The 13,113-nt window shown below is 32.2% G+C and overlaps 1 protein-coding gene across 1 annotated transcript; it reads right to left on the bottom strand.

Moving 5' to 3' along the window:
* Positions 1-8,835: 8,835 nt before the first annotated feature.
* LOC126675661 (probable methyltransferase PMT24) lies at positions 8,836-13,113 on the bottom strand. The gene is made up of 9 exons (XM_050370227.1): positions 13,063-13,113; positions 11,928-12,890; positions 11,697-11,846; positions 11,306-11,576; positions 11,110-11,220; positions 10,833-11,007; positions 9,707-9,976; positions 9,391-9,588; positions 8,836-9,295 (listed from the first exon to the last, which is right to left on the bottom strand). The coding sequence occupies exons 1-9, from the start codon at positions 13,111-13,113 to the stop codon at positions 9,064-9,066; spliced, it is 2,421 nt and encodes an 806-aa protein (XP_050226184.1). The 3' UTR covers positions 8,836-9,063.

Here is a 13,113-nt window from a genome sequence, read left to right as displayed (position 1 = left end):
TCATCATGCTGTCTTTTCATTAATTATATAATGTTTTTTTTATGAATTAATTATATAATGTTACTAATTGCCCTTTTATTACTATTATTTAGTTTATTTTCTGTTTAATTTGACATAAATAAAATCATATGACCAGACGTGATGTTATAATTAATCTAAGAAATATGAAGGCTTAATACATAGTTTGACTCCTGAACTTGTACCCATTAACCTATCTAACCTCTAAACTTAACGTCTCACCTATCGAACCTCTGAACTTATTAAATAACCCGATTTAACCCCTAAACTTGATAAATATGTAAATATTGAACCCCTCCGTGCCACCTGTCACTTGAAACATTCTAGAAGAAATTGTGTACGGAGGGGTTCAATGTTTATGTTTTTATCAAGTTCAGGGGTCAAATAGGATTATTTGACAAATTCAGAGGTTCGATAGGGGAGACGTTATGTTTAGGGGTTAGATGGGTAAAAGGGTACAAGTTCAGGGGTCAAACTATGTATTCAGCCAAATATGAATTTATATATTCTTGCTGAATATATTCTTAATAAAAAAAATTGACAGTATGGTATAATAATTTTATCAATTATATTTATACAACAAATTAAAAAGATAAAAAAACAAATTGATAAAAATAATATATAACTTAGTTTTTTAATTTATTTTTATGATAAATTACTTCATAATTATAGAAAAACTCATATAATTCTAAAAGTTATCTACTTTATTTTAAAAATATAATTTTTTTTTCTAAAGATAGATAAAATTAGAGAAGTTAAAAGAATACAAGCCTAAAGATTTAAGGAACAAAGAAACATAGCGTTTGCATATTAAAGCCTCACTTGGTTTAAAAGAGTATAATTCGCATAATATACTTAAAAATGCTAAAATGAAGGAGAGATTTGAGCCACCAACTGTCTAGACAAATACCCCAGCAAACAGCCTTTTGGCAAAAATTAGAGTTGATTGACTGGGATATTTGGATGGCATCTCCTCTAAAAATTACTCCTGTTCAATTCATTTGCAATTCCATTTGATAATTTATGCAAAGCCAAAAAAACTCCAAAATACCTAATAATTTATTTGTCCTTATGAGTTCCCGCATCATATCATATTTGATAAAAATTGAATTTTCACTCGGAGAATTAAAACTTGAAAATCACAATTTTATCATAAAAATTTATGGATCATATGTTCTTTTTATTTATTTCTTGGTGTCATTACACAATCATTAGATGAAACAGAAATTTTATTTAGGATATATATGTTTGTTTTGTCATAATTTGGAAAATATTAATTTATTTAACTTTTTAATATACAAATTGGAAACTTTAAATCACTTGAAAAAATAAATTTTATATCTAAATTTGCAGTGCACTTATCACATAAAAGAATTTGGTTTAATCTAGTAATTTTATTATTGATACAATTATACTCACACACCAAATAGAAATCAAAAAATCTGATTCATAAAAATAACTTATTATTTTATTTCTGAACATGTTTTTATGACATTTTAGTCTATAATTAAGAAAAATCCACAAAAATTTAAGGAATTATCTATCCAATGTTATCAAAAGATTACCTTTTGTTATTGAAAAGTTTTTGTTATTTTAAAAAATTGTATAATTATTTCTTCAAATATGGACTATGATAAAAACAATTTTAAAAATTAATTAAATATCTAATGGTTTTATTTATTAATTCAATCCTTGATTTTTTATTTTTTTTATTCATGATATATTTGTCAACTTCATCTTAGTTGTTGATGTATTAATTATTTTTGCCTAAATTCAAACAGTTTACAAGACAAACGTAACCTTCAAGAGTTTACAGATTTTATGTAGGGGGGATTAGTAAGAATATCAAAATGTAATGTTTAATAAACAAACAAATTTAAATTTAAATTTACTTAATTATCATTTATAGTTGATCTTAACCTTAAATACATTAAAGTGGAACTAGTTGGAAATAGATCTTAAAATAAATTAAAACTCGCATCCATTGCCTTTAGAGAGCAAATAGGGGGAAACCGAGAAATAAAAAATTGAAACTTGATAAGAAAGTAAAAAGTAATGCTATCAATAAGCCACTGATAAATTTTATCTTCAAGTTATAGAAGATATATTACATGAATAATCCTATGAAAGTTAAATTTTACAAAATATGTAACGCAGTTATATAATCATCTCCACTGCCATTTGTTGATCCAATTGGTGATAAATCATCTTTACAACATTATCCGCAGAGAGAAAATTTACAAGAAACTGTATGCTTCCCTCTTTTTAATAAGCATATACAAAAAAACTCATTTACAAAATTTCAAGATTCCATATATTTATATATATATGTTCTATATAGTTAGAGAGATGAAGAATAAGAAGAAGAGTAGTCAGCTTTTCTTGAAAAAAATAAAATGCAAATCACACTAACTAGACCTAATTTCCGACCGGTGAAGAATGAGTTGTATCAGCTTCGACGTTCATCGTAGAAGATGACGATATATTAACAGAATTAGTACCTTTAGAAGGAGCAGATGAAGGAGTAGGTAATTTCTTGGGTAACATTTGATCCCAATTATACGCCATAGGCAATCTTGAAGCTTCCGATGAAGAAGATAAAGAAGAAAGAATAATAATCAAAGAAAGAATTGTAAGGACCAAAGAGTAGTTTTGCCTCCAAGAAACTGGCATGATGATGATGATGATGATGGAGAGAAATTCAAGAAATGAATGGGTTGAACTGAGTCATAGCTATAAATTGTATGTGCTTTATTAAGATTGAACAGAAATGGCAGCTTTAGGGCAGCAGACATGTTGAGTAATGTATGGAGAGTGCCAACTTGTTTGTTTGAGAAAAGATGCGGTAATGGCAGACAATGCTTGTTTTTATAATTACTAAACTCTTAAGCAACTCATGTGGCTGCTCTCATTGTCTAATTTTAGAATTTGATATATGAGAAAAGAGAGGAATTTCAGGGAATTTAATTATACTATATGGGACCACTGATTACAATTTTAATATGTTAGTTAGTCTTTCTGATATTTAAGAAATCTTTGTCGGAGTTGTTCAAGTGAAATCATTAGGAATCCATTTAGATATTATATATTTTAATCACTTTATCAAAATTTGCACGAGAAGATAATATTTATGCTATGATTTGATATGAATATGTATGGTGTAGTTGTTTCTTCTTAATGGCAAGTGAGAGCCTAGCCTAAGACTCGGCCTCTCCAAATGCGGATTCCGACTTCTACAACCGATGATTTCAGCTTATTTAAAATATAAAATGAAAAAGAGTTATTTATATATGATTCTTTTCAATTTCTCTAATATAATACATGTTCACCAAAATTTAAAATTTATTTAACGACTTAAAATGAGGTATTTATTTTAAGGACTTGAAATCGTTCATATATATAATTAATTTAGATATTTGATTATTCTTCATGTGAAATCAGATTTTGAGAGAGAAAAGAAGAATTTTATTTATTGATCTTAAAGAAAATGAAGAACAATACAAGCTACTGTTATATACAGTGTTACCAGAATAACCGCTACTCACACACATAAAGTGTGTTAACTAACTACCACTAATAAGCTGCCACATCAGCTATCCAAACTTACTAACAAGCTACCACTAACAAGCTGCCACATCAGCTGAAACTAAATATATCAGTTAACATCCCCTCCTCAAGTTGAATCTTGGTGAGCTACAAGATTTAACTTGGATAGTAAAAACTGATGAACTGATGTACCAAGAGACTTAGTCAAGATGTCTGCAAGTTGGTACTTCGAAGGAGTAAAAGTTGGAAGAATGAAACCAGCCTTATAATGCTCACGAACCAGGTGACAATCAATGTCAAGATGCTTAGTTCGCTCATGAAAAACAGGGTTAGCAGCAATATGTAAGGCTGCTTTGTTATCACAATGAAGCATAATAGGAGCAGAAACAGCAACATCCAGATCATGTAATAAATAACTGAGCCAAAGCAATTCACATGTAGTAGCTGCCATAGAACGATACTCTGCCTCTGCTGAAGAACGAGGTACAGTAATCTGTTTCTTGCTTTTCCAAGAAAGAAGAGATTCTCCAAGAAAGATGCGGAAACCTGTGACAGATCTTCTGGAATCAACACATGAAGCCCAATCTGAATCACTATATGCTCTGATACCATGTGAAATCAGATTTTGAGAGAGAAAAGAAGAATTTTATTTATTGATCTTAAAGAAAATGAAGAACAATACAAGCTACTGTTATATACAGTGTTACCAGAATAACCGCTACTCACACACATAAAGTTTGTTAACTAACTACCACTAACAAGCTGCCACATCAGCTATCCAAACTTACTAACAAGCTACCACTAACAAGCTGCCACATCAGCTGAAACTAAATATATCAGTTAACACTTCAACTAAATTTCTTTATGAGAATAGGCGTTGGTCCATATATACATGTGACATTAAATTCTTTCATATATTGCATGAACGCCGATCCATATTTTTTTTAGATTAACTACGAAGTATTCAGGACGAATTGCAACTATAAAACGACACATTTAGACTTGCTACACTCATACTAGATTCATATTTTAATCACCCGCAAATTTCAAATTATAATATTTGATAAAGGATGAATAGTTAATTATTGTCAATACGTTTTGGCTAATGCCTAGCCCTAAGTCCTAAGTTTGGAAGAAGCCACCTAAACACATATAGATTGTGTTAAATTCAATGATGCAAAGATGGGGATAGTGCCTCTTCAAATTATTAGTAGCCAAAGAAGCCTAACTATAAGTAAAGTAAAACATTTAAAGGAGTCCAAGAGAAGCATCTTTCTCCCCTTTGTTTACTTTTTTATTATTTGACGCTTTTGCGTACTTTCCCAACAAAGCTAAAATCAACAAATTCTTTAAGATGAAGAATATGCATTATGCAAAAAGCCCACATCGTTTTTATTTTTTGATATTGAGTTTATGAATAAAATATAAATTATACTTGGACAACAAAAAGTCAAATTTAATTCAGTGTAAGTTTCGTATTAAGTTATATGTTTGTAATTTATGTAAAGGAAATGTATTTAGTCAAACCAATATATTCATAGGATTTTTAAAAAAAAAAAAGATTTGACCAATGGAGATTGGTCCAAATGATAAACGGCTTGATATCAGTTAAGTAAGGTCTCGGGTTCGAGTCTTGTGAATACAAAAAATCTCCACTGACAGATTCACCCACCATGCCAGATTAGTTAGGGAGAAGTCCTGGAAACCGAATGGATTACAAAAAAAAAAGTTTGATTTTAAAAAGTTATTTTACCATATAAACTATTTTTTTGAGTTCTGAAATATATTATTAGACCTTTTTTTGGCTTGCCAAAACCCAAACTTTTTAGTTTTTTTTTTTTATAAATTCATAGAAAGCTTTTAATGTAAATATATTCTAAGTTAATAATTTTCAGTTTGCAATTTTCTTTTATTCTTTTCAATCAATTTGATTATTTAAATTAGTAACTGAATTTTTATACTGACTCTTTAATTAGTTAGCAAAGTTCATCTTTTTTTTAACAAAGATGAATCAAAAATGGAACCATATTTACGAACGGAACCCTATTTTGGAAAATTGCAAAAATAATTCCAGCATTTACGAACGGAACCCTATTAATTTTTTTGTAATCAAATGAATCCTAACATTTGAATATGTATCAAAAATGGCAATCGGTCAGCCCTTATGCCATATAAGGTCCAGAAAAAGTTACATTGGAGTTATTTTTATATTTCATCTAATTCAGAAACAACAACAAAATTTATTTTTAAATTCTTTATATTTCAGTGATTGATGTAAAAAAAAACAAATTTGAGATTCAAAATGAACAAAAAAGATAAATAGATATTTTACTGAGTTAAAAATTAACACAATTAAATGATTGAAAATAATTGAATAAGATTGCAAAAAAATTATTAAATTGAAATAGATTTATAAATTTTAAAAGTTTTTGATAAATTTATTAAATGTCAATAAATTTTAATTTTTTTAATACCAATAGACTAAGTTGTATTTTTCCAAAAAATATAATGTCTCCAGATATTTTAAGACTTGAAAATACCACCAGTGAACTATAGTTCAACTAGTATTCTGCATAAAATCATGAGATTAAATCCTTACATAAGTGATAAGTCCCAAAAAATTCCCCACTCCAAATGATTTAAAAAATATTTGAAAATGCCATACCAATAGAACACATAGTGTCACTAGACTACCATAAAACTAATTTAAAGTTATAACTTATAAGTGTCAAAACCCCTAAGTAATTAAATATTAAAAAACATAGCATTATAAAAAGTATAGTTTGGGCTATACATTGCTTTTATGAATGAATAGATAATGTACCTAATTAACATTCTTGGTTGGGAATAAATAATGGTAGCAAGCGGAAAGAATGTCGGGCAAAAGATAGCTTATGTTTAATGCAGGTCCTATATATGTGTGACAATAAGAGTTGGAACCAGTTGGAATTAAAAAAAAAAGTTATATTTTTGAAAAATTATACCAAAATAATTTTAGTCAAAATTTAGAAATGTCAGATTAAATAATTTTTTAATTTTAAATCAAAACAGAACCGAGTTTACAAAACTTTAAATATTTCAAACTAAATTTTAGTTGTAGTTTAATTTTCGAACAATTTGCCCTCACAACTTGTAAATAAATGACAATCAGCATATAAATTAATTTTATGGGCAAATCAGTTTTAAAATTGGTCGTTATGGTCAATTAACTCTATTTTTGCATTTCGTCCTCTTAACTTGTAATATAATTGCCTATCAATTAGTAATTTACCCCCTCTACTTGTGAGGTAATTTGTAAAATAAAATTAATTGACCATAACATAACTACCAATTTAAAAATTGATTTATCCACAAAGTCAATTTATATGCTGATTGTCTATTACTTATAAGTTGAAGGGATAAATTGCTCCTCTCTTCGTGCAACATAAGTCCAAAAGCTCGTAATTCAGCAGATTCTGTGAGAGCCCGTTGATCCCACAAATTTATCATAGTATCGTAAAATGTCTGAATATTCATATTTTTTTAACTGTAGAGCACGAACTTCAGACTCCAACTGGTATTGTTTTGCAAAATTAAAATATATATATATAGTCTAATTAGATGATCCCAAACCTTCTTAACTGTCTCATATTTTGCTAATTTATACGTATCGAGTGCTTAATAAAATTATTGATCCACAGTAATGAACTTGAAATTATTCACTTCCCATTTATCTAACAAAGTTATATAATAAGCAACTGTACTATCCTCAGACTTAACAGTGTAAAAGAGTGATATACATACTAGACTAAATAAAAAAACTATTACATTACGCTTAGACTAAATAAGAAAAATATTACACTACACATACATAATAATAAGCATAATAATCTATTTACTAGTGAACAGAGATAACAATGGCTTTACCTTGTGAATTTAGCTGGTTCATCAAAAATGTTGGTACTTCGTTTCAGCCGGTGATGTAATGTAAAAGGCTCCGCCGTGAAAATATATTACAACGGGAAGTTTTTGATTGTTGGTAGTGGAATCATCATGAGGACGATAAATTCTTGCAGAGGGAGAAATGATAGAGATATGTTTGGATAAAATTCAAGTTTGAGAATCGAAACCTGCTGGTGTAACTTTCCGTTCCGGCACCTCTCGACTCTCTTTGCAAATACGAAGATAGGGAAAAATATCTTGGGACACTTTAAACCATTTGTAATATTAAGATTGAATGATCGAGAGAAGATGAGGATTGTCATAGGGAAATGGTATTGAGTAATGCAAACTAAATGACAATCATGGAGAGGGCGGATTGGGACAGTAAAATACAGAGTTAATTCTAGTTATGGCTCATAAATCTATATTTGGAAGGTATTAGGTGTGTAGTATCAAGTATGTAAAATTAGCAAATGACTTAAAAATATTTAAAAATCCTTTCAAGATAATAGCAAATAAATAACTTGAGAAGATAAGAAAAATCCTGTTAACTAATAACTCTATGTTTGGTTCATGGAATAGGTGCGGAATGGAATAGCTATTCCGTATAGAATGACAATTCTTTACTTTGGTTCATGGAATAGGTATTCCAAAGAATTGCTATTCCATGATTTTGTGGAATAAGAACTCCTCTCAAAAACTAAAGAATGACTATTCCAGTTCTTATGAAATAGCTATTCTATTCCATACTATTCCATTCCATGAACCAAACATGGCCTTAACTTGAAAAGTTAATCAAAATCCGGATATTATCAAGGGATTAAGATAAAGTTTATCATCAAAATTTGTTTTGTTTATGGCTTTATCCACTAAGGCCATGTTTGGTTCATGAAATGGAATGATATGGAATAGAATAGCTATTCCATAAGGAATGGAATAACCATTCTTTAGTTTTTGAGAGGAATACTTATTCCACAAAATCACGGATTAGCAATTCCATGTAATACTTATTCCATGAACCAAAGCAAAAAATTGTTATTCTATATGGAATAGCTATTCCATTCCGCACCTTTTCCATGAACCAAACATGACCTAAGAGATTTTGGGCGAAGAACCAATGTGGGGTGGAATTTGTAGGTAAAATTATAACGCATTATAAAATGTGTAAAACATTAATTAACTAAAAAAAACTACACCGCCAACTTTTAGAGGGTCTTCAAGTAAAAGATGACACAATAAACTAATGGTAAGAAATGTGATTATTTATGCATATCATATTTCCAAACGATTTTATGCAAATAATAATCACATTTCTTATATCATAATGCATCAACTTTCAGAAGTTTCGAATGAATTAACTATATCTCAATTGACATTAGCAGTCTGGAACATACAGCAGTAAAGAAAACAATTTCTTTTAGAGAGACACCAGCTATTCATACCAAGCCTCAAATTGAATGCCTAAAAGGTATATATATTAATGATATAAAGCTATTTAAGGTCTTTCGAAAGGAAAAAAGCTATTATAGGAAGCAGTATGCTAACCTTTAGCTAAAAAGACTAAATGGAGCATTATTTCTACATAATGGCTGATTTTATCGTTTCTGTTTCGGTAGGACGCCACATTGTCTTGCGAACGCAAAGCATTCCTTCATTGTCTTTCGAGTAAATCATTCGGATCTCCCATTTCAGAGACTTGGCCATGCTCTCAATCTCACCTATGATATCAACAGTGTCACGCACAATCAGCTTTCCTTCTGGCCTCAAGATTCTATCGACTTCTGCCACCACTGCTGCTAAGTTTTTGCACCTGTAGCCAAGAAATCATCACCACGACAAGTAAGAATTTATTCGGGAACTTTTGTTGACAATTGAAACACGAAAGAGAATACAAGATAAGCAAACCTGCTGTTTTTGAGACTAGAGAATAGATGATCAGCATGGAGAAGATCGTATGTTCTAGGATAAGTGTTGAATGATTCACACCAATCATGATACATTCCGAATAAACCACGCTCGTAGATAATTGGAAGTGTGTCTGGAGAGTCGATTGGGACAATGTTCATAACCCAAACTTTCATGTCTTTTAGCGCTGCCGCGAATCTAAAAATTGAAAAAAGAAAAGCATTATTAAACGTGAAGGAATTAGGCTTATGTACTTCTTAAATGATTAGAAGATTAAACCACAATTGAAATGGCATCAGAAGATATAAGTACTTACCCTCCATATACCGCTCTCATGTCCATAACATTTCTCACTGTAGACCAGTCAATGCCCATGCCATTCAAATATGACTGAGAAACGACATGTTTCCAGTGGTTGTAGTCTGCAGTAAAATCCTCTGGCGCCTCTTTACCATAAACTCCAACCTGAGACTTCAGCCAGTAAGGTGGTGTCTCCGATCTTTGTGGCCATTGCTCAGGCCATTGAGCCCCACGTTCCGATGCATCTTCAGGCACTTTATGCATGCATGCCTCGAGTGGTACATTCCTGAAGAAAAAATTACACACAAACAATCATTGACAATTCATAACAAAACTTCTGCATTTTTGCATTGTGAAGTAGCCTTTATACAGCCAGTGTGAGACTGGTTCAATAATTTGCCTGCATGAAGATAACATAGAGAAAAGGAAATTTACTTCCGCAATTTAGGCCATATATTGAGCAATTTCACTGCTATGTAATGCTTTCTCCCCAATACCTAAACAAGTATCAATGCTTATATCTGCCCCTAATAATGTTTCAACTCAAAAAGCAAAATCCCATGAAAGCCAAATCAGGTTCTAGTATTTTGAAACTGTCCTTAAAGTCTTGGCAACTCATTTTGGAAAATTATTGAGTTGCATAAGTTGTATCAGTCATTATTCATTAGAGTAAGTACAGCACAGCAAAACACATATACCTTTATATTGGTCATGAAATATAAAGAGCCAAAGAAAGTAACAAAACTTAGAGTAAAGACAAAATAGAAGTTCTCTATGGAAAACCACAACTAGTAATCTAGAAAATCTCATTGTTAATTATCATCAGTGCCTTGCCTACTAGAGTTATCTTAATAAAAGATTTGAAGATGTGATCTTCATGCATCATATGGTTTTTTTCATTAACAAGAAGATACGACAATAAAAATTTCAAAAAGTTGTGATAGACTAGTACATGCATGATGCATCACACTTTGGGATTCTGTCGGTTCTTGTGATATGGATCCTAACCGCTAGCTACTGCATCGACAAAATCAAAATCTGGTTGTTCTTTTATTTATTTATTGAAGTTAACGATTGTTTTGACCAGGCTCATGGAAAGAGAAAAGCTATTTTCTATGACCAAGAAATGGAGAAGAAAATACCAGGCTGCATTTCGGTCATCGGATTCTTTGCACAGTGGGGGATCATTTTTGGATCTCTTGTTATAGCACTCATTTGAAATTGGCTTTCTAAATATTGCTGCACCAATACCATTTAGTGTATCCTTTTTAATCACTATGAGATCCCAGCACATTGACTTCGTAAGCTCAGTCATAGCTGCCATAAATTGCCACAAAAAGGGAAGAAACACGCATTAAAAAACAGCCCAGATATTCATCCTTCTTGAGAAAACCGCAAAGATAGAAATAAAAATACTACCTTCCCAAATACCAACATCTTCTGGAAGCGTTTGATAAACTGGAGTGGCTGACCAGACAAAGTAACCACCAGGTCGCAACAGACGATTGAGCTCTAAAAGAAGTTTACCACCTGGATGATGACTCAAATGAATCAGTGAACCTCAAATGAGAAACAATTAAGTCACTCATTTAATCAGAATACATAGAGACATCACCTTCAATATGCCAAGGGACCCTACAACGTGCACAGTGGACGATGTCAAAAACAGAACCGGGAAAGGGTAGTCTCTTGGTGCCCATAACAGCCAAAATGGCAGGAATGCCCCGCTCAAGTGCAAATTGCACTTGGGCCTCATGCTCATCCTTGGGTGCTAATGACATTGCAAGAACATCTTTTTCAAAAAGATAACCTCCAAAGCTAGCCACACCACAACCTACGTCCAATATCACACGACTTCTCTTTCCCCAAGCAATATCAGGAAGAGACTGCGTGTTGAGGAAAAAAAATCATTTGTTAATTATTTTTCATTTACCATAGTTGTTAACAGCTCCAATCAAGCACTTGAGATTAATTTCTGAAGTGTATAGAGAATTATAAGAACTTACATTCTCAATGAAGTCAATGTAATGAAGAGCACCATGCTTAAATTGTGTTCCACCACCGGGGAAAGTAAGATATTCACCAGTAAGTTTAACCCAGTTCTGGTGCCCCTTCACCTCTGCGAGCTTGGTGTGAGGAACATTATAGTACCAAATCTGCGCCATAAAATGAACCACAATATAGTCAAACAAAAGTCAGTACAACAAACAGTATTGACCAAGTTGTTTTATGTTTACCTTATCCCTGCTTTTGGGCCACTTAATTGAACGTCTGTATCCTTCAGGTAAAGAGACCAGACAAGTTGGAGCTTCTTCAGGGCAATGTCTCTCTCTGTGTTCATAATGCTTTGTGCTTGTGAGCTTTCTGATAGCTTGCCAATTGTCCAGGCAAGGAATGTAATCTGGACCAGCCGTAACATTACAGGTTTTCCAGCCATGAGAATGTTGGTCCTTAGAGATAGAAGATTGTTGTGAATCCTTCTCATTCTGAGACTCCACAACCTGAGTTGACCAAGCACCGTTTTGAGAATCAGTTTCATTTAAAAGTTCCAACTGGGAACCAGCAGGGAAAATCTCAACCGAAGCCTGATTATTCTCGGTAGAACTTTGCTCCCCCTGATTAGCATCCTTGTCTTCCTGACTATTTGAATTTGTACTCTCTCCTGCATCTGAATTACTGGCCCCGTCATCAGACTCAGATTTGTTTTCACCAGAGGACTCCTCTGATTCTGTTTGCTCACTTTTATTCGTTTCACCGCCGGTAGCTTCTCCATCACCGTCATTTTCAGCCTCTTTCTTTTGCTCTTCCTGAGAATCAGTCTTCTCATCCTGGTTTTCAGTCTCAGCTTTCTCTTCCTTGTTATCCTCAGCTGTAGACCCTCTCTCAGTGAGCTTCTCATTTTGATCATCCTGACCAGATTGGTTTTCACTATCTTCTTTTGTCGCATCTTCAGGTAAATCGCCTGAACTGTCTTCAAATTGCTTAGAGTTATTTTCACTGCCCGATTGTTTCACTTCATTTGCAATATTGTCAGTGGATGGCTTTGAATTGTCATCAGGAGGAACAGTTGATGACATTAACATCCAAACTCCGGCTAAACAGAGCGCAACAAAAATAACCACAGCAACTGTAGACCAGTAGCTCGATGACTTCCTCCCGTCAACGCGGGAGTACTTCCCCATAGCCAGGCTTTTTTTTAACTAGACCTGAAAGAGAACCAATAAAATCAGAGAAGTATGTACAACATTCTGTTTGATGAGATTGACAAGAATAACATCAACAAGAACATATGTTTATTTTGCAACTTATATGAACACAAGCAAATAAAAGATTACAAGCAGATCTTCCAAATAAAAAGGTAGTGGATCAAACATGTAGGGTCTCTGGTAAGATAAACAAAAATCTTCCAGCAAGCACAGCCAT

The sequence above is a fragment of the Mercurialis annua genome, linkage group LG1-X, assembly GCF_937616625.2.
Source record: "Mercurialis annua linkage group LG1-X, ddMerAnnu1.2, whole genome shotgun sequence".
NCBI classification, from domain to species: domain Eukaryota; kingdom Viridiplantae; phylum Streptophyta; class Magnoliopsida; order Malpighiales; family Euphorbiaceae; genus Mercurialis; species Mercurialis annua.
Note: the sequence above shows the minus strand (reverse complement) of the source record. Positions and strands in the feature narration are given on the sequence as shown.